Source organism: Fundulus heteroclitus, chromosome 10 (assembly GCF_011125445.2).
Source record: "Fundulus heteroclitus isolate FHET01 chromosome 10, MU-UCD_Fhet_4.1, whole genome shotgun sequence".
NCBI lineage: Eukaryota > Metazoa > Chordata > Actinopteri > Cyprinodontiformes > Fundulidae > Fundulus > Fundulus heteroclitus.
This window is the reverse complement of record NC_046370.1, coordinates 32,729,892-32,752,736: the sequence shown is the minus strand read 5'-3', so window position 1 is coordinate 32,752,736 and position 22,845 is coordinate 32,729,892. Positions and strand designations below refer to the sequence as shown.

Genomic DNA, 22,845 nt, shown 5'->3' with positions numbered 1-22,845 from the left:
CGGCAGAGCACAAACTGAGAAAAGCGTGAAAAAAACCTTAAATTTTTTTTATTACAAAATATGCTTGTTGAAGTTATGAAGAAACCTCTCAATGCTTTAAATGACAATTCGGAAAGTTTTAAAGTGGTAAACTTTGTGTTTAAACTCAGGATGTTTTCATCTTAAAATCCCCCTGGGCGGTATATGCATTCCCCACCCTTTAGAATCACTTTCCCTGGCTGGGGTGATTCTAAAGAAATTAACAGAATACAGCAAAGACTGTTGGTAAACAATAATATAGAACACAGAAGTGATAAAAACATAAAACAAATGAAAACCCAAGGATCATAACACTGCCAAATCAAAAGCTTATGTCTTGGCTTTCCTTTAAAGTAAGAATAAAATAACTACTGTTTTCTGCAGCTGCACTATAAACATCAAGGGTTATTTTATCGGTTCATGTCTATCTTGTTTCAGTTTTTATTTGTTTTAATTCCATCTGAATATTTCTTTAGTTTTTGGTATGCTTTTTTTTTTACTACTGTTCTTGTGTTTTATTATGTGCTATTAACGTGTTTTATCTTTGTTCCTTTGTTTTCCTTCAAAATACAGTGAATTGCATTAGGCATGAGTGGTGCTAAACAGATAAATGTGCCTGTTTCATCACATGGGATTTGTTAGTCATTAAAAAAAATTAAAGATTAAATGTTTTTTAAAATGTATGAGATGCTTTGCAATGCCGCTGGAATAAAAGATGAATTTACTTTAACGGTTTACATGCATCAATACCAAAAACAGCAGTGATAATAAGTTTGAAGGGCAGTGTTTGTCTTAGCAAAGCAAATCTTCCCTGTGTGTGTTTGAACCTATGTTTTCCTAAAAACAACTTAGTGCTTTTCATCCAAAATGCATTTAACAGCGAAGTTCAACCCAGAAGGTTGTTAGTGTTCTAAAACAGTTACTAAACTGTAAAATGTGCTTTAACCTCGGATAGTTGCACTAATGCTGTACGCAGAACCTTTGTTTTTGATATAGAATCTCTCCTTAAACAAAGTGAGTGCCATGCATAATGGTTATAACTCGATTATTGTGCTTCTCTTGTGATAGGTGTCCTTTCAGATTTAACCAGATACCGACCCGATACTGGCAAAACAACTGCGTGTTTCTCAGAAATAGCTCATGCAGGATCTCTGGGGAAACTACCTGTGACGCACAATTAAAATATACTTATTCTTTGGAAACTAGATGATACGGGTGACTCTGTGTGTGTGTGTGTGTGTGTGTGTGTGTGTGTGTGTGTGTGTGTGTGTGTGTGTGTGTGTGTGTGTGTGGTGTTTTACATACCCGCTGTTATAAATGCCCTGGTAACCAGGCAGGAAGCAGGGGCAGGAATCTTTCTTTCTGTTTCCTGATCGGTGTTCTGACCCTCTGATGACCTTTGTACAACTGTTCCATTTGTCTTTGTCTTTTAACTTAACTCTACAAACACAATTCTTTGGTGTTTGTTCAACTATTAAACAAATGCATCTCCAATAATATTCTGTATCTAAAGAGCTTCCTAAAATTTGCTTTCATGCATTCTGTATTGTGGCAGACTTCAACTTAAAAGTACCGACAATCAGTGATCTATCTTGGTTTTTATAAATGACCCCCCCAGTTTGTCAGGCTGGCTCTGTCAGATGACAAAAAAAAAAATCTGAAAACACGCAGAGCCATTGACAGCCGTCCCCTACAAGATGATAAAGACCGTCCTGTCTGTCTGTTTCATTGAGGGTAAAATTGATCAATGTATGATTAGATTTGCTCCTCTTTAGTCAGATGCAGAGATGAGGACTCGCAGACTTTCTTAAATTATTATCAGGATGTCACCTCAAACCACTTCTGGTCTGTCTGCAGCTAAAATACCGTTTGACTGGTAATCAGCACATATAAAAGAACACATTGAAAGCACTTCGCTGCTGTCTAGTGGTCAGAGTTGGAATCAATCAATCAATCTGCATTGTAATCGAAATTACAGCTTCTCATAATTTTAAAGTGTTAAGCTGTGTTTTAATTTGGGCGATGAACGGACTGTACATACATTTATGTGGTAATGTAAGTTTTGAAGTCCTTTTTCAGGCATTACAGTATCAATAAAATAATCTACCTATGAAACTAAAAGCTGTTTAACTATTAGATGGTCCCTTTCATTGTTCCTCAGCGAAAAAAATGTTGCTTCACAGCGTAGGGCAACAAACAACATACATACACAACAATCACAACAGCATTAATGATTAATAAAAGGAGTTAAAATAATAAATAGAAAATTCTTCAGTTGGAGCTGAACATTTATTATCAGCAGTTGAGTATCTAGTGTGGATTGATCTTTCTAATTGGTGTATGTATGAAGGAGAATTTATACCTATTTATTTTGGCCCTGTGGAGCCTGAATCACCACCCGGATGAGAAAAACACAAACTCCTTTGACAGTCGGTGATCAGGGCTGGCCACTATAGCCTTTGCACAGTTATACACAATTATGCTACAACAATGTCACTGATTTGAGTTTATATTCATTGAATGTGTTATGTTTCAATTTACAATCTCTACAAAATTTTCCAGTTTATTGACAAAAAAATCCCTAAATGGTTGATATTTTTATATATATCTATAAGTAAATTCAAACAGTAAGATGCTAAGTGGCACAAGCAAATACTCAAGAATTGAACTTGTATTCGAGGTCTGAAACTTGACCCTTTGTGAACAATCTCTATCTCATGTAATCAACGGGGAAGCCCGCTAAGTCGGCCACAGACCACCGCTCTGACCAGCAAACAAGTAATCCTCTGTAAAAGGGAGCATTCGCTCTAAAGGCCAGGGACATGCATGGACCATAGTCTATTAATGGATCATGACAATCTGCTCATTTTAGCCACAGCTTCTGAATAACGATCACCAAAAGGGATTTCTTCCAAATTGAGACGACTTCACTCTCAAAAACATCTTAGTGGTTTATGTTGAACAAATTTTGTGAACCTTTAAATCAAAATTCTGTTTGCACAAGGTAGCTTACTTATTTAGACAGAAAAATTAGGCAGGAGGCGGTGCACCACCCACTATCTTCCTGTGAAACTTTGAACAGAACATGTAAAGTGTTTCCAGTCAGAGTAACTACCTGATATGAAAGTATAGTATTTCATAAAGTAAAAATATTGTTGACTGTAAGTAGAAATTTTACTACTTATTTTTATATAGCCTTACCTTTACAATAGGTAGGTACTTTGAGAAGAAGTACTTTACATTATGTCTCCATTTGCAGTGCAAATAATCATTATATTGGTTGTAAGATTAAGATGAGAAATTCCTTTACTGCCTTACAATGGGGAAATTCAGGTATGACAGTGGCAAAAATACAGAGTTGCACACAATTTTCAGCAGTGAAGGAAACAAGGTAATGAAGCAATGTTTGCACAAACGGGCTGAATTTGTATAGCCTTTCTAATCAAACTGACCACTCAAAGCACTTTTTTTACTCTGTAGAAATTGCAGTCCCTAATTCACACACTCTCCTATGAATCAACATGCACCAAGAGTTAGCTGGAATCAAACCTACAACCTTACGATTGCAAGACAACAGCTCTACCGCCTGAGCTACAGTTGCCCTGTGCATGAACCGCGAGGAGATTTTTGAGACCGGAAAAGTCCGTGGAGGTCTTGGCCTCTCCCGAAAAAGCTGTTAGCTCCCCAACAAATTTGGATTTGTAGTGAATGGAGATGCTAAGGAAGAGCTAAACGTGAGGGAACATACGGTTTTCTTTCCAGGTTTTATCCACCACTCCCAATGGGGCAAAGTCGGAATGAGTCTGCATTGGTTAGGGGAAGCCGTCAAGGCTAGTTGGCAAAAAAACATGAAGAGGGATTAAAAAAAAAGCCAATCTGGATGTCTGCGAAGGGACCAGACCCAACCACAGTCACAGTCAATCAAAGATGATTACACTTTTATAGGCAAATCTGGATACAACCAGCTCCAGTGACCTTATTACTGTCTTCAATGCAAACGTTTATCCTGCTAGCCAATGAAAAAGAGAGGGTGGGACACAGGAAATAACTTCGGAAGACGATCCCAACAGCGTGGCAGATTGTCGGACCGTGTTTATTTACTTTTTCTTATTATTCTAGCAAACAACAAACTGATGCAACACTGCCACCATCTGGCATGCTTGGTTACGCTTCCAAATGTCCCCTTCACTGGAGTTTGATGCGTTGAATTGGCTTAAGTTGATCTGACAGCTCACGTAGTCTGTGATTCCGCATCAGACTCTTTTAGTTACAATTAAAACTATCTACTAAAAATCGTTAGTATAAGTTGTGTCTTTTTCAAATCTATAAGGGCAGCTAAAGATGTCCAGGGTGTCCCCAGCTCTATCACTGAACCCGGTTGGAAAAGTGTTGATGCATCCCTTCTGACCATTGGACGCCGGAGCAAAGCACGGCATGCTGGGTCTGAGATAAACAGATCGATTTGTCGCGGTTGTGTTGAATCTTTTGTTCTGTGAAGAGTGCTCAGTTTAGAATTTCAAGTCTTTATTAACCTCACTTTTAAATATCGCTCGCCAGAACACGACCTTCTGCTGTACCTATCAGCACCCGGACTACTCTGTGACGCTAAGCTGTGATTGGCCACGTACCTGAGTGAGGCTCCAGCCCTGTAGCAGCAGCAGGTACGGGCAGTCGTGAGGAGGGTGAATGGAGTACTGTGTGGTGTGGTCGTCACTGCTCTCCGTCTCCTCCCTCTCCGACTCCTCTCCTTCCCGCTCGCCTCTCGTCCTTGGCAGACAGAGGGTCTCTGTTTTAGACCCCGACCCGCCATCCCCCTCAGAGGGAGCCGCCGCGCTGTGGCTGGCAATCTGTCGGGCGCCTGTTCTGAGGGACTCCTGGCTGTGAGCTGTGTAGTGATGGAGGCTCTCGCGAAGATCCTTGGCACGGGCACGGTGCTCTGTGTCACTTTGAGCCTCACCATCCAAGAGATCCATCTCACTTTTGCTCCTCCAGAGCTTCTGGCTTCGACCCATAGTCCTCTTCACAAGGGTCGAGGTGACCCTGGATCGGCTCTTCTGCAGCTTTCGGGCCTGGGCGTTGATACCTAATGGGAGCATGAGTAAACAAATAAAGGTGTTAAAACAATGATCAAATTGAGCTGCATCATAAACTCATCAGGCAAAGGGGGGCGAGGGAATGTGATGATAACGCAACGCCCATATTTTCCTGCAGCAAGGTGAGGCATGCGAGCACTCAGCATAGGGGCTGTTCCTGCCAGAGTCAACAAGAAGAAGCCCCACTCAGGAAGCAGACCTCAGTGGAAACAGAAATAATAAAAAAAAAAGGTTTAAAAAAACCATGACGCTCAGCTCTGCAGTAGGGACCCACAAGCTGACACTGACGGAGCGTTACACACGCTGCGCCATTCATAAAAGCAAAACACATAACAGGACACGCGCTTTAGAAGCGACCACAGCTGTGTAAACCACAGCTGGAGGGGGGGGGGGGGGGGGGCTCCGTTAGAGATGATCTATGGAAAACTGACAAGAAAACATAGTCCGCCCAGCACCTTCACCGTGCCATCGGTGGAAAGTTCTGGGCCTTTTTTTCCCATCGTGTCATGCATCATACACATTTCTGCAGATCCTGTGTGTTTGCTACGTAAAGGTTTTATTTGATTTTGTTACCAACAACAAAGCATTACAGTGAGGGCGTGTCTCGAGAAAAAGGCCTGTGAAATTCGCTGTCTGTCTGGAAAATGCATTAAGCTCTAACTTTAAAAAAATTTATTGTCAGAAAAAAATAAAATCCAGCCGGGATCCAGAAATTGAAAAGAATGAAAATGGTCTGAGAGGCTTGGCTGATTTTCTCTGAACAAACCGCACGTTTGACCGTGAGAACTGGCCTCAGCCTCTGACAGTGGATCATTTAACAAGACTAACATTCAGGGCCGTGTTGACTGGTAGACACCCTGAATTAGGATGTGGTACGGTGAGGTAATGAAGTGATCACTCCTAAGGCTGAAATTACCAGCAGTGATGGTATCCTTCTCTTTGGACGTCTTCTCCTCTATTGAACTTTTCCTCTGGATTTCGAAACGTCTCGCCAAACCTTCTCGGGGTTTCCACAGTGACTGCAGGAGAAGAGGTTTCTCGTGGTCGCCCACAACTCTGAATCCTTCTGTCCTCCACTGGTGGTTGTCAATAGAGCCGATGGTGTCACAGAGCACATAGGACTCGGACTCCTCTTTCCTCAAGCCATACCTAGAGCAAATAAAAACAATTGGCAATAACCATTGTAGAATCATCACCCCTCACAAGCCTTGGAGATAAAGAGAGGAAACAGGCAGAACCCATACACAACCATTGGGGGTGAAAAAGTATTAATATCCTTGCAGACGGTCACTCATTTCATCCCTAGGCTGCATTTTCCCGTTGTTGACTCACTTTTTCCTACCACCCTTTTCCTTCCACTCAACTTTCTATGATTAACTTTTTCCCAAGATTAACATATTTTGTGAAACTGAATTTGAGGCTTTTGCTAGCTGTAATTCAAAATAATCCACATCAAAATGACATTAGAAAAATATTTTCACAAAAAAAATACTTGTTTCACAATATTAAGATGTTTTAAGCCATACTTGGTCATCTGCCTGTAACATACACATAAGATGTAGTCTACATACAGTCATGTGTTCTTAGACATGCTTTCATGACTTTTTACGGCTACACATTACCCGTGGTTAGAAAGCGACAAAGCCTAGAAAGCCAAAACAAAACCGGAGCTTGACACGAGAATTCAAGCAAGACATCAGACACAAGATCACTAGTCATCAGTATCACGAGCGTCGGAGATGTGCACACCGAGGCATTTTCTAAATGATTACTGTCAGAGTCCCTGACAAAACTCATCTCCTGACACCTGTTGTTGGTCCACTATCTGGTTTCATCAACCGCGTCCCCAACGAGACACACGGGTTATTTTTAATGACCACAGCCTATTTTTGTGCACCGCTTGCAAAACTGTATTTGTCCTAACAATAACAATAACATTTCCAGTGAAATTGAGACTGTTGGACTTTCCTATCTGTCTGTGTCAGATTGGAAAGTCTGTGTCAATATTTCTGGTACAAAAATATTATCCATCAGTCATATCAAAACAGAGATAAAAACCTTCCAGCATTGGCCTAGTCCTTTAGAAAATTGCCTCGCAAGGTAAGCAGATAAATCTTCAAGAAGAAATGATAAAGCTTCTCACGTTTTAGGTGACATTGTCAGACAGGGTTAAAAAGGGGGTAATTAACAGGGTAAATTAGCAGTAATTTCATGAATACTGAGCTGGTGAAGCATATTAGGACTGTTGAAGGTCAAGTCACCGGCCACTTTCTTAGGTACAACCCTTAAATCACTTTCTTAACCAAGATAGCAAATCAGTGAATGGCAGGAACTCAATGCATCTAGGCATCTAGACGTGGTAAAGATGATTAGAACAAATCATAGTGCGGAAAACGTGACTCAGAAATTGCGGATCTACCGAGATTTTCACGACAACCATCTTTGGGGTTTACAAAGAATGGATGATATGAAATGAAAAATATCCAGAGACCAGCAGTTTTATGGGGGGAAAAAAATCCTAAATGATGTCTGAGGTGGGAGGAGAATGGGCAGACTGCTTTAAGATGATAAAACACCCACAGTAGCTCAAATAACCAAGGTAAACCAATAATCAAGGACTACAACCAACCAAGGTAAGCAGAACACCATGAGTGTACACCACGTTGAACTTTGAAGCAGATGGGTTACAGTATCAGAGGACCACACCGGGTAATTCTTCTGTCAGGTAAGAACGGGCAACTAAAGCTACAATCCCTACATGTTGGAAAAATGTTGCCTGATCTATTGATTCTTGGTCTCGGTTGCAATATTGGGAAGGTAGGGTCAGAACATGGTGTAAACAACAGGAAACAGGAATCCATTTTGGCTTGCATCAGCGGTTTAGGGAGATACTAGTGCAGTAATAGTGAGGAGAATATTTTTTTGACACATTTCGGGCTCACACACCCTACTTTGTTGCTGCAGATTATAACCATGCCTTTTTTGACCCATCTTCAAATGGCTGCTTATACTGAACCATGTATCAAAGCTCAAATCCTCACAAACTGGCTTTGTGTACATGACAATGAGTGTTCTTGTACTCGACTGGCCTCCACTGTCCCCAGAGCTCAGTCCCACAGGACGAATGACAAATCTGATGCATGGATGTGCAGCCCACAAATCTACCGCAACTGTGCGATGTAAACAAGTCAATATATAGACCAACACTTCAGGATTGCTGCGACAGACTGGCGACCTGTCCAGGGTGTACCCCGCCTCTCGCCCAGTGAACGCTGGATATAGGCACCAGCAACCCCTGCGACCCCATGAGGGATAAAGCGGTTTGGAAAATGGATGGATGGACTTCAGGATTGTTGCTGACATATTGTTGAATCTAAGAAAACTCATGAAGTCTCCAGTCGGCGTATGAATTAATTATATATTGTGGTGTTTAAGGCAACATCTTACCTTCATCCATAACTAAATAAATTGCAAAGATTAGCAGTTAGAAAGATATTTAATTAGACTAAATAAAGAATGTCCTAGCTATGCTGTGCCTTGACGCTAAATAACACTGATAAATAAAACAAACAGTTGACACACAGTTCAACCATTCCTCCATTGTCTTCTTGTTTGAGATCGGGTCTTGAGGGCAACAGCTCCAGGAGAGAAAACCACTGAATCCCAATGATTACATGGAATAGTTAGGACCTCCAGAACGTTTTGGGTCTGCCCCAGGGTCTCCTCCCTATCTCTAACGCTGAGCCCGGCCACTGTGGGGGGAGGGGGGTGGTCTCATTCTTTCAGTTATAATCTATATGTCATGACCATAAGTCAAAGTTAGAACGTAAGACGGACCGGTAATTGATAGCAATGCTTTTTGGCATCTATCCATGTATTTATCAATCTCTTACTCTTACTACTTAAGCTGACTGTCATTCTAGCCGCTTACTGCTTGGCTGTGAATACTTCCAATGTCCACTGGAGGTCATGACTTGACATCAACAGAACCACATCACCTGCAAAAAGCTAAGATAGGACCCTGAGATTCCCCAACCAGACATCCCCATCCAGTACTGGAGAGTCCAGCCTTGCAATGGGAACAAGCTTGACTTCATGGCTAGAATGTCAACAGGCAAAGACGGGACAGGAACGCCTTTAAACTATTCACTCAAATTCACATCCCATACTGGATTCTAACCTTACCTGCAAGATGAATTCTCCTGGTGTTTGTGTGTTCACAAACATGCGAGAATCCATCTTGTGCCACTCCCACTTCAACCGTTTGTGACTGAACCTAAAACGTTTCGGGTCAATCATGTTGTGGTATTATGGTTTACGGCGGGACATAACAAAAGTAACAAAACTGTGACTGTAACAAAAGCAAGAGCTGCTGAGCCCACAGCCGAACCAACACAAACATGGCAACGCAGGAGGACGCACTTGTATCTGCTGCTATCACATCTGTTTGGTCAGAATCCACGACGTCCTCTTTGAAAGAACAGCTAGAAGTGCCTTGACTAGTTCAGCTTGTTGTGGTTACTCTTGATGCCTGCTGCTTACATTTTCAGTTGACACAGTGATTGGCTAAAACCAACCTGCGGCTGTTGCTCCGTCCAATCAGCTCGGAGAGTTCTGCTGAATGTCCCTCCTTTTCCCGAACGGATTGGAAGGGAGCAGACCCAGATTGATAATGTACAGAACAAAGAGCACTACACATTATCAGTCTGGTTGGCCACGTTAACTGGATTGAGCCCAGATTAAAACACGTTTTTTAATTTGCTTTTGCTACTAGTATGCAGAAAATTCATTTTGAATTCAAAGTGTCCAACTTATTAATAAGCGTCAGTGGACTCAAGGCAGCCTTATGCCATTCCTTTTAGAAAATACAAACAGTTAATTAAAAGCTTTCACTTAGTAGCTATATTTGGTTCAGTGATTCCCAAGCTCACTACCTAGATAAAAATGTTACCTTTCTACTATTAGGTGCAATATGTGGATGGTTATTCCAAAAAATAAAAAAAACAAAATAACTGGACTTGTTTTCTAAAGTTTGAAGATGTTTCGCTTCCTCTCCAGGAAGCTTTATCAATTCAAAAAGCCTGGAGTAATGTAGAGTATCAAGCTTTATACTACTGCCCAACAAAGGCCTTGTAATGGCTTAGATAACATGCAAATACAACAGTAGTATAAAGCTTGGTACTCCACATTACTTCAGACTTTTTGAATTGAGAAAGCTTCCTGGATAGGAAGCGAAACATCTTCAAATTTCGGAAAACAAGTCCAGTTGTTTTATTTTTTCCTTTTTTTTTGGAATGACCATGACCTGGATGACTGAGAATCTTCACCAGCAATGTGGATGGCTTTTTATGGTCTGCACATATACTGATATAATATATTTATGTTCAAATAACATAAATCAACCCATCTATTTTACTGGGCAATAAATTAGAAAAAGTAAACGAACCTGGTATCTTAATGTTGATTTTAAACAAAACAAAGTTTTACAAATGCTATCCTTAACACTTATACAGTAAATCAGAGTAATGAACTTATTAAAGGGCATGCCATTGTGCTTCAAGTTAACTACTGCATGTTACTAAAACAGTACCAACTTTTCACTTTGGAACAGATTGTTCATTTATCTTTCCAGTAAAGGCTGAATTCCGCGGCCATTAATCATTGTGTTCTGCTTCTGAAAGAGACCTAAGACTGACAGACAGAGACGGCCTCAGAGTCTGGGCCATCACGCTGTCTGTGTTTTAAACAAGTCTGTGGTTTGGAACAGACCTTTCAGAGTAACTAACTTAACTTCTTTGTGCTCATACACACAGTCTGCACTGCTCCTCGGTTGTTTTAAACAGAAGAACTGGCTAGCCAGACTTTCCTTTCAATATATTTTTGACAAAAATATAAAAATTATAAAATATGCATACACTTTTTTATTGTTCTGCTTTTGCTTTTTAATAGATCGGTTAAACAATATTACTTTTCAAATAAATTAGTGTAGTTTTCACTGAGTTTACTCATTAATTTTGTGGGTGTACGGTGAAAGACACCTACCATGGACACAAACAAATGTTATCTTCATTCTGGCCTTTTAATGATGCATTTGACATGTTATTTTATGTATTGTCTAATTTTTTTCAGGTTGGACAGAAGATCTAGCAATATACCTAATTTAACGGACAAAAGAAATACAAGAATGAGATGCAAAAGCCTGTTTTTTTCAGGATTTTTCTGTAATCCACACAAGATTTAAATAAAGAATGTGTGCTCAAATACAGTATATACACACGTACGGTTGATGTTGATGCCACTGCAGAAGCCTAAATTTAGTCTGATTTGTCTATTCTAAAACCAGTGTGGATGTCGGACTGGGATCTTTGTTCTGTTGAAAGACCCAACTGAGTTCAAGTTTAAACCATCAGGCCATTTAGATATAAAGTTGAAGAATTTAATGGTGGATTTTGATCTTCATTATTCCATCAACTTTCTGCACCTTACCAGTGCCAGTGGTAGTGACCTGAGCATAATGCTCCCACCACCGTGTCTGACAGTCGGTACAGTTTGAAACTCCTTACACTGACTCCTCCAAACACACTTCTTGTCATTGTGGCCAATCAGCTCAGCCTTTTTCTCACTTCCAAAATCAGTCCAAAACACATTTAGCTCGTCCATGTGGACAAAGGAAGGAATGGACCTTTTAGCACCACTTCTGACTCCCTGATTAGCACTACCTGAGTCCACATTTGTGTAAAGTTTACCGTTTATGACAGGCTTGGGCTTTGGTGAGTTGTTCCTGAACATTGAAACCCAATTTTCTTGCTTAATAGTGACAGTTTGGGTCAGATGAGGGGAAACCTGGCAAGCATAGTGGTTATGGGATCATACGTAGGGTCTGTTTTGTTGCCAGTTGTACAGGTACCTGGCACAAATTTTGGCTAGCTGGTTCAAACTTTCACACACTTTGGTGTTCTAAGAGAACAAGGAACCAACAAAACATTAAAACTGGAGTTAGAATAGAAAAAGCCGATGGAAATTATGCTTCTGCACAAATTAAAATTTAAAGACTATCACTAAACGATAGGTCTAACACAGTGAACATTAAAAAAACGCTGTCTTTCTGATAAAAGGAGATTTAAAGGAGTATAGTTAAAATCAACATGTAAGATTTTGAACTGGTCCTATGGATACATTTGAAGCTTACTTGAATATTCTGAATCAAAGAAAAACATCCCCATGGGTCACCTCATGTGTTGCCAGCTCCAAATGAGCCCAGCAGTAGGCTATGTTTGCCCATAGCTGGAACAACAGAGCAGCTTAATGCTGACGAGAGGTCATATGATTGTGAGGGAATTCTTTCTTTTCGCTTTTATGTTCATCCACAAGTTGATTCTTCTAAGCGTAGATGTGCTTCAGCAGAAGGGATCATGTGGAGAGATATAACTCACCCTGAGCAGAAACACAAGACCACACGTGGCAGGCAGAGCCGGCGAGCACACAGCGCATTTTCTCACCGATCGAGGGCCTCCTTGACGAGCTCCTGGGCGTTGGAGTGCATGGTGGCCAGGACGCTCTTATAGTGAGCACCTTCGCAGATTTCATTGCCAAAGATCTTCAGGATCCCGGGGGCGGTTATCTGATTGGACAGCTCGAATGGGTCGTCCTCTGGCAGTACTTCTGCAGGGACCACTGCAGATGGGATCACATGTGGGAAGGAGATTTATTACTGGGTCTGAGAGGCGGTTCAAAAAAAAAGGATGGATGAAAGACCGTCTGGTCGATGCAAGTTTGCACTGTTTACAAAGTGTTGAGGCCGCGTTTGCTTGAATGTGGTGCAAATGCAACAAAGGAGTGTAGAAACAGCCGGTGATGTAAGAGGGGCACTGACAGATGTAAAGTGCTTCAGTTTTCTAAAGTTTAGATGGAGGACTATGTTTAGTTAACGTAGGAAAAAGCTGAAGTTGAGATGTACTTATACGGCGCTAAAGTATCCACATCATTTGTTCATTTTTTCATGTTACAACAAAGAATTGATTTAATCCCTGTGTACAAAGCTTTGTCATTATACTTTGCAAAATAGTTTAGGCTCAGTCAGACTGGATGTCAAGTGACTTTGAACATCTTTATTTTTTTTATCTTCCGACAGATTCTCTATTAGATTAAGGCCTGGCCTTTGACTGGACCGTTCTAACACAAGAATAAGCTATGATCTGAAGCAAGGGGTTTGAAACTCCAGTTCAGCCCGCTGTGTTCTGCACACAGCTTTCAGATATGTACCTGTTTCAACATACCTGCATCAAGTAAATGGTTCCTAAGGTGGTCTCTTCAGAACTTCCTGACATACTGAAGGTGTAGCTGAGCCATTAAGTTGGCTGTGTTGGAGAAGAATGCCAGCCGTTGAGGACTGGAGTTGGCCAACCCTGACCTATAGCATTGTATTTTAGCTCCTGCAGTTTGTTTATGGACGCAGTCCTGCTGGAAGGTGAACCTCCTCCCCAGTCTCTGGACTTTTGTGCTGTATTTAGCTCCATCCATCTTCCAGTCACCTGTGACCAGCTTCTCAGCCTGATGCTGCCACCATCACATGTTGCGTGTAGATGGTGTCTTCAGGGTGACGTACTCTGTAAATTTTTGGCCACACACAGAGTTTTGCATGCTATTCAGGTTTGGTCACAGCTGACCAAAGCTCCATCGTCTACATTGTGTGTTCTCATTCCCTGAACAATGGCTTTCTTCTCGCTAATATCCAGATTTTTTGAGTCCACAAATGATATGTGTCCCGTTAAGAGATTCTCCTACATGAGCTTTGGATCTCCGCATCTCCTCCAGAGTTACCATTGGCCTCTTGACTGCTTCTCTGAGTAATGCTTTCCTTTCACAGCCTGCCAATTAAGGTGAACGAACTTGCCTGGGTGGCTTTGCAGGTCTGCCATACTCTCCACGTTCAGATGACTGAACAGAGCTCGTGAGATGTTCAAAGCTTGGAATTTGGCCACTATACTCTGTTATAAATGTCTGTAAAACTTTCTCGCCGACCTGCCTGCTTTGTTTCTTGATCTCCATGATGGTGTGGTGAGGCCTTCGTGGAACAGCAGGATTTATACTCAGATCCAGTTACACACAGATGGTCTGATCAGGGGAGTTGGTTGAAATGATTTAAGTTAAGGGTACAAGAATAAACGCATGTGCGCTCTATGTATTTTATATTTGTATTTTTTTCTTATTTATGCACTCCTTTGTACTGTTCTGTCACATAAAATCAAAGTCTGTCGCTGTTCTGGACAAAATATAAAAAGGTTCAGGAGGCATGAACACTTGCAAGGTTGCAATGGTCCTAAATTCATCAGAATCCCAAAACAAGCATTAAAGGCAGGAGTTAAAATCGATGCGACCTACTGCTTCCCTTCCTGACTTGGACAGAGCGCGACGACCGGAGACCCGCCGTCAGTGCCATGGAGCCGGAGTTGGGGGCGGGGCCGCGGTGGAAGACACCGGAGAGGCGGTTGGTATGGTGACGGATGCGACTCTTGCTCGGCTGTCTGACGGCCGCTCCCTCGGCCGACCTGCAGGTGGAGGAGCTGCCGGTGGATAATCCTGACCTGGAGGCGGGAGCAGCAGAGAAGAAAGCGGTCAAAGACGGAGGCAGACAGGAGCAAGCCGGCAAGAGTTTAACAACTCGTGCTAAAAGCGAACCCAAAGAGCGAAACTTTTAAAAGAGCGCTCTAAAACACTGCCGACGTACGTTTCCCTGGCCTACTCTGGTCTCCTTCAGCATGCCTGCCCTCAGCTCTCTGTGCATAACTGAAACAATGAAGTGTTGTTCCCCCCTGTCCAAGACTCTAAGCTTCTTATAGTTCAAAGGTTCTCTGCAGTTACCCCACAGTCCCCAGACAAGGATTTCACAGCGTCTAATTCTGAGTCTTTCATTGGTGCCAGGAGAAAGCTTCTGGACAGAGAGTGGTGGTATGTGGCTAGAAGCATTGCTATATCATACATCTTTATTTAAAGGATTATAAAGTAATTGTCCTTTGGATTTTTTGATTGATACATGTTGATAAACAGCTCTGGTAAAAAAGAAACACATTTTCTTTTAAGTTTTATATTTTACAAATCAGGGCAGGGTGAATGTATCCGGGTACGTTTTAAAGGTGCATTTCCACCTTATTTGAATTTTTTTAATTTATTCGTCAGTAACTCACTCTGGTCACATACAAAGTTTTTATGAAAGATTGTCCCGTCCTGCTGGTGGATTAGTTACTATCTTAGCCATTTTACGCTTTGTTTTTGCTCAGTTTGTTAGTAAATAAAGCCTTTCGTGTTTATTTTTAATAACAGAGGAAGTACAACACTGTGCATGCGCAGCAAGAGATAAAACAAGGAAGCAGCTAACGGCTGTTAGCATATCCAAGCGAAACAATGAAGAATGGTCCAAGATCCAGTAAAAAAAAAAACAAGAACATGTTTTTAATACAAGACAGAAGATAAAAGCCAGATGCTAGAAATCAAATGCACTTGACTAACAGGTGATCAGGTCAGGGGGAACGCCTCTAGAAGAGCGAGCAATTTGTTGAGCAACTTGTTGATCCGGAGCATTCAGGTGTGTGCTAAGGCAACAGTAAGGTGGAAAGACCCCAGCAATGACCTTGGGAGAAGCCACTTTTTTATTTAATGATACACCTGATCATTTCCACACCATTTATAATCCTTCAGAAGAAACGATTAAGACGTCGCCCCCGCAAGCTCTCGTCGCAACATTCCCAAAAACATTTACTCCATGGGCCGCAGTCGCCATGTTTACATGTTACTGTGACAGGATCGCTTGAGAAAGAGCTTGGTTTGGCATCATGTTTGGGTAAAACCAAGCACAGCATATCAGCGCAAACACGGCCTGAGAGGCTGCGTTGCACAGGGACGGTCACATTTACTGCCACCCCTGAAACAGATGGGTAAAAAAAACTTAGAATAAATGTAGCAGAAACATAATCTCACACAAACATTTACAGAGCAGCTCAATCTTTCATTACAGTGCATTTATTATAAAGGCAAAATAATGTTGTTCTCTTGACAAAATGGCCAGTTTCACAAGTATTGGTAGCCTTGCAACGGTACCAATTCTACTTTATACGGCAACCTATTGTCAATAGGTTGGTGTATAAAGTAGACCACCTGATCTACTCCTAAAACATTAAGAGGTTGGAGAATCCAGAGAGGAAGATTTGATTTCACCCCAACCTGTCTGGATAAGGGTTCTGTGACTTTTGCAATCCAAAGAACCATTTATACCCGTGGCCCAGCTTAACCCAACTCGTTTTGAGCCAGTAATGTCACAGACCTTCTGAAATAAGACAGTTTTCTGATAAATATCTACTATAGGACACTTTAAAAAATAAAACAACTGGACTTCTATTCTGAAGACGTCTGGCTTCATATCCAGATGAGAGATGATTTCAAAACAATAACTGTTCAAATCCTCTAACTGATACTTTGTTGACCCACCTTTTGATTCTGTTTCAACCTTTACCTTTTTAATCTCTAATCCATCAACATATAAATAATCTATAAAGGACCTGAAGGAAAGTACAGGGGTCCTAATTGGGTTTCGTTAACATTTGCTCCCTTGCATCCTGTAGATAAAAAGCGATAACTTCCATTTTTTAGGGTTATTGGAACAAAAACACAGGACATCATGGAATAAAATCACTTTACCCAAAGCGAAATGTGGCAGTGGCAGAATCATGCTGTGGGGTAACATTTTGTTAAGATGGAGCTGAGATTCTTGTTAAAGTGGATGAGGTTATGAACAGTTTTAAATACGGGTCAGTTTAGACCCAAAACCCCAAAGCGGTCTGTTAGAAAGCTGAAAATGTGGACATTTGCTGTTTGTCAGCATCAGTATGAGTCCAAGCAAACACCCAAATCAACGGAACAAGGAATCTATGAAAGAAGTATCAAAGCTCAGTGGTAAATCTGACAGAAACCTCCAGGCTCACCCAAGGAGGGATGTGGACAGAAGATGCCCTCACAACTGTTCAGAATCTAAATAATGCCTGCCCTTTACTTTCTTCAGAAAGCTATTTAATATTGAGATTTGTCATTTTCGTCACTGTTTCATGTCACCACACTCAGATACTGAAAGTCATTTCAAGTGAGACATATAAAATTGGGATAGAATATTGCTGTTTACATTGTCTTCATATGTAATTGTCAGCATAAAGTAATGAGTTTAACTTTTAAGTGAAGGTAAGTTTAAGTTTAGCTGAAGGTAATGAACGCAGTTGAGTATATATATATATATATATATATATATATATATATATATATATATATATATATATATATATATATATATATATATATATATATATATATATATATATATATATATACATGCGCAAAGGAAGCAGAGGATAAGTTCCTAACTCTGTCCAGCTGTCCTGGCTGCAACAGCTGCATTTGTTTCCAAGTGGCTCATACTCACTGAGAACCATCACTGCTCTTCCTCCCCAGCCTGACAAACCGGCTCTTTGCAGGAGCTTTGGAGAAACTCAGTGGTCTTGAAGGGAGAGAAGACAACTCCTCAGAAGTATTTCTCATCTCATTCATTCCCGCCAAGAAGCAATTTTTTTTTTTTTTTTTTTTTTTTGGAGATTCCTCCTCAACTAAAAAAACCCTGCAGACGTTATTCTAGTATTGCTTCTCGGCATGTCCCATCGGAGCTGCAGCTCTGCGGGCCGGCGCGCTCCATTCCGTGGATGTTCCCTGCAGGAGAGCCGTGGCGCACAGCCATCCAGCTGCTGCGCTCCGGAACAGGCGCCACAGCTGCGCCCTCCGCCAGCTGCTGGAGCTGCTCAGTCCGGGGGGAGGTTTCACAACACAACAGCAACGCAGTGAATGTGAGAGGGGCAACGCTCTTCCTCGCTGCTTTCAGAGCAGAGCACTGAACGAGGCAGCGCAGATCCAAGCTGATGAGGCAGCCGCTCTCCAGATGTGCCCCACTGAGCAGCTGCTCACACCCGCCCACACCAACACCACCTTTCAAAATAAAACATCATATTGAGCAACCTGCTCATCGTTTAGCTCACTGTGCCCAGAAGCAGCATCCCATGCCCTTTTCCACGTTTATTTTGAAAGGACTATATGGGCAGCTTCCCAGGGCGGCAGTAGAGGGGGTATGGCAAGTAGTAGATAATAAAATATAGCTTATCTGTCAGTTACGGTATGCTCTGAGAGAGTTATCATCAGGACCTTCCAAAGTTCTTTTTTCCCACTTAAATCTTTATTAGCCGCTTTTCCAACAACAAAATAAATAAAACGTACAGAGAGATGCCTGTGGAGAGTTTAATGTTCTTACAATGTTGCAGAAAGGAATATCCATCAATTATGTCTCCAGTTCACTTTGATTATTTAGAATCATGTATTGGGTCCATTTTTTTTGTTTTACCATTTTCTACTTAGTTGTGTTTCCTGTAGTCCCAGTATGTGTTTCAGTCTTTCCCTGAAAAAGATTTCTACCACAACTGAGCGACATCTTCACCAACATACTTAGCAAGTCTCTAGAACCGTGTGACGTTGCCACCAGCTCAAAACACTCTGTCATCACCCCTGCAAGAAACGGCCCATCACAGGATTAAGTGACTACAGACCTGTTTGCCCTGACGTCTGTGGTCGTGAAATGATTTGTGCTGAAGGCAATTCAAGGCAAATTTATTTGTATAGCACATTTCAGTACAGAGACAAACCAAAGTGTTTTACATGATTAAAATGTAGATGGGGGGGGACTGAATTAAAGCAAGTAGGAATAAAATATAGAAACAAAATAGAAACTAAAAGCAAAAAACAGTTGGACTACAAAGTTGAACTAATGATGTTTCAGTAAAACAGTTTAACTAGAACAGTCGAAGGCAATCCTGAACAAATGTGTTTTTAATCTTGATTTAAAAGAACTCAGGCTTTCAGCACTTTTACAGTTTTCTGGGAGTTTGTTCCAGATCAGTGGAGCATAGGAACTAAATGCTGCTTCTCCATGTTTGGTTCTGGTTCTAGGTATGCAGAGTAGGCTGGAGCCAGAACACCTTAGTGGTCTGGAGGGTTGATACACTGATAAAAAGTCTGTAATGTATGTAGGTGCTTAACCATTCAGGGATTTATAAACTAAAATAAATATTTTAAAGTCTATTCTCTGAGATACAGGGAGCCAGTGTAAGGACTGAAGCATTCAGTCTGCATACAGATAGGAGGTGGATCAGCTGGGGCACTGGTTCGGCCAGAACCACCTGAAGCTAAATCCACTAAAGCCTAACCCCCCCCCCACACACACACACACACACACACACATACAGACACGCATACTGTACTTCCTGCAGCAACTTAAGAAGTACAACCTTCCTCAGGAGCTCCTGATCTTCTTCTACACTGCCATCATTGAGTCGGTCTTGTGCTAATCCATCTCTGTGTGGTTCAGTTTATCCACATATCTTGACAGATCTAAATTGCAGCGAACAATTAGAGCTGCACAAAGGATCATCTGGACTATACTTCCATCCATTCACGACCTGTGCAGGTTCGGGGCCAGTAAAAGGGCAGCTAGCTCTCGCCCTAACACATCCTGGCCACAGGCTATTCAGAGTTTTACCCTACATGTCTCAAACGAGCACACACACAGCCAGTTTATGTATGTGTATAAAAAGTAAAAAGATAAATAAATAAAACTCTCCAGTACATACTGCCTCTGTTCATACCTTCCTCTGTAAAACGTTTTTTGTCGTTATAGATTGTAGTTTGTTGTTCTGTTTGTTTGTCTGTTTTTTATACGATGTGAGGGTTGGGATCTGTTGTCAATTTCCTTGTTTATACCTACAAACTATCAAAATTGATTCCTATTCTAATTATGATGAATAGCCTGTTGGAGTTTAATTGTCTTTTAAAAAATACTTAAAAATGTAAAACAAAAAAATATATTTTTCTCTGAAAAATGTTTTCAAGTGTTGACATATTTTTTATTCCAGTAAAACCGCTTGTTCTGAGTGCTGATTTCATTCAAGGTACAGCACACTGCCCCCTGGAGGTTGACTGTGTTACTCTTCAGATGTTAATCACACAAACGTCAGGAGTCGTGGAGCTGGCACATTTATTTCTTCACTTTTTTTGAAGACACTTAAAGTAATTTAAACGATTTTAGTGTTATTTGTTAAAGTGGAACATTTGGATTTGGTAAGCATTGTTGAATATATTGTGATATATATATATATATATATATATATATATATATATATATATATATATATATATATATACTTTTTTAGTTTGTAACTTTTTTGAGATTTAGTTTTGTCAGCATTACTCCACATTTGTAAAAGGGACACATTTCACTTGATGAAGTTGGGCCTCTTTTTCTTCTTTCTTCTCTCTCCATCTCAAGGCTTCCTCCTTTTTTCACTTGTTCATACCCCCTCATTCCTGGGTTCCATCTTTTTTAGTTCAAAACAGGTGAACTCATCTGCTGCAATTTCTATGTTGGTTATATCTAATTGGTAGGTTTGAAATGAGGCTCGTAAGTGTTTGGACATCTGATGGATATGAACCAGTTGGTGCTTTCAAAAGAATCTGTACTGAAAGAAGGAAAAATTATTTAATTGTTCTGCAATTTGCTGTATTTAACATTTGTTGCTGAGTTCATGAAAATATTCCTGCTGTTTTACTAATTAAGTGTGAGGCTTTGCTTTTAGCACATAGACAAGGGAGCAATCATATCTGGCAAGAAATGAACCCAATTGGCAGATACATCTGTTCAGAATTGTTTTCATTCAGACATATCAAAGGGAATTCAAGCATGAAAAGCATGTCAATAATAATAATAAAAATAATAATAACATTAATAATATAATTTACATACATACATATATATATATACACACCTTTCAGGGAACTCAAGGTCACCTTACATAAATAAAAGAAACAAAACTTGAAAGTTGACAACAAAAACAGAAAATTATTGAGTAAAATATTAGGACCATGGTGATCAATCAGAGTGAAAACGCTTTCTTGAACAGATGAGTTTTCAGCCTTGATTTTAAAAGAGAAAACACAGTGCCAGTGTTTCTGAAGTTGGTGTTCTGGAAATGTCACGGCCAGTTAGGAAGTCTACTAATGGACTTTTGTTGTTTTGGGTTCTCTTGTGATCTCCTGTCGATGCGATTTTGGCTGGCCACTGGGAGCAAGGTTCACCACAGTTCCATGTTTTCTCCATCTGCGAATAATGGCTCTCACTGATGTTGGTTGGAGTCCCAATTCCTCAGAAAAGGTTTTGCAAGTGTGCTTTGGTGGTGCAGTGGTTAGTGTGCACAACCCATATAATGAGGCCTTAGTCCACGATGTGGCCGACCTGGATTCGATTCTGACCTGTGGTCCTTTGCCGCATGTCTCTCCCCCCCTCTTGTATCCCCTTTCCTGTCAGCCCACTGTATGAAAAACAAGCTAATAGTGTGGTAAAAAGGCAGATAAATTTAAGTCACTTTGTTTCTCATCTGTTCTTGAATTATTTTTTTAGGAAGTTATCTTTTGCTTTTTGAGACTTTTAGGTTTAGGTTCTACCTGGGTGACTTCTTCATTCCTCACATCAGGCAGTAATCAGACCTGGATGTAATCAGTTAAAATCAACAATACATTTGGTTTACCCATTAAGTTGCTAAGACTTAGCAATTTAACTGTGAGCCAATTTGACATGACTCTAATATTAAACTAATAATTTTTTACCTGATGCTAATATCAGCAGAAGTGCTGATGAAATGTGCTGCGCTGCTACATCTGAAAAAATCTGTACCGTGTTTCAAAGCTGTAGTGATGATGGAGAACCAAAGTTTCTCACTGTTACTGCTACCTGATCACTAGGTGGCGCACTCTGCTAAAGAAACAGTCGAGCAGGGCACACGTGGGATGATTGATCTCTGTAGCATGCAGATTGGAGCTTTAGCTCATCAAGCGAGATTTACATGTGGTCTTGAAGGGAACACATTTATCTGTGGAATCTCAATGAAACTTTACAGAAGAAGGCATGATGCAATCTCACATCATAAAATAACTTGATGAGCTAAAAGAAGAGAGTGGAACAAACCAAAACAGTCAGGGATGCCTTTTAGTAGGATAGAGTAGAATAGAATGATATATATATATAGCTTTATTGTTTGTACCTGTATATATATATATATATATATATATATATATATATATATATATATATATATATATATATATATATGCACACAAGGCAAGGCAAATTTATTTGTATAGCACAATTCAGAACAGAGAGAATGCAAAGTGCTTTACATAATTAAAATATAGGAAAATAAAACAGAATAAATGCAAGTAGGAAACAAAATAGAACATTAAAAACAGTTGGACTACAAAGTTGAACTAATGAAATTTCAGTAAAACAGTTTAACTAGAACAGTCGAAGGCAATCCCCAACAAATGTGTTTTAAATGTTGATTTAAAGGAATTCAGGCTTTCAGCACTTTTACAGTTTTCTGGAAGTTTGTTCCAGATAAGCGGAGCATAGGAACTAAATGCTGCTTCTCCTTGTTTAGTTCTGGTTCTAGGTATGCAGAGTAGACTGGAGCCAGAAGACCTGAGTGGTCTGGAGGGTTGATACACTGATAAAAAGTCTGTAATGTATGTAGGTGCTAAGCCATTCAGGGATTTATAGACTAACAGAAGTATTTTAAAGTCTATTCTCTGAGATACAGGGAGCCAG

The 22,845-nt window shown here is 40.6% G+C and overlaps 1 protein-coding gene across 1 annotated transcript in view; it reads right to left on the bottom strand.

The window, feature by feature from the left end:
- The window catches only part of si:ch211-176g6.2 (ras-associating and dilute domain-containing protein), a 40,566-nt gene extending 22,537 nt beyond the window's left edge, over positions 1–18,029 (bottom strand). The window contains exons 1-5 of the mRNA XM_012864076.3: positions 17,575–18,029; positions 14,493–14,695; positions 12,611–12,785; positions 6,028–6,260; positions 4,647–5,101 (exon numbers count right to left, since the gene is read on the bottom strand). Of these exons, the coding sequence (XP_012719530.2) occupies positions 4,647–5,101; positions 6,028–6,260; positions 12,611–12,785; positions 14,493–14,695; positions 17,575–17,699 (1,191 nt within the window). The 5' untranslated portion in view covers positions 17,700–18,029. The remainder of the gene's footprint in view (positions 1–4,646; positions 5,102–6,027; positions 6,261–12,610; positions 12,786–14,492; positions 14,696–17,574) is intronic.
- Between the last annotated feature and the right edge of the window lie 4,816 nt (positions 18,030–22,845).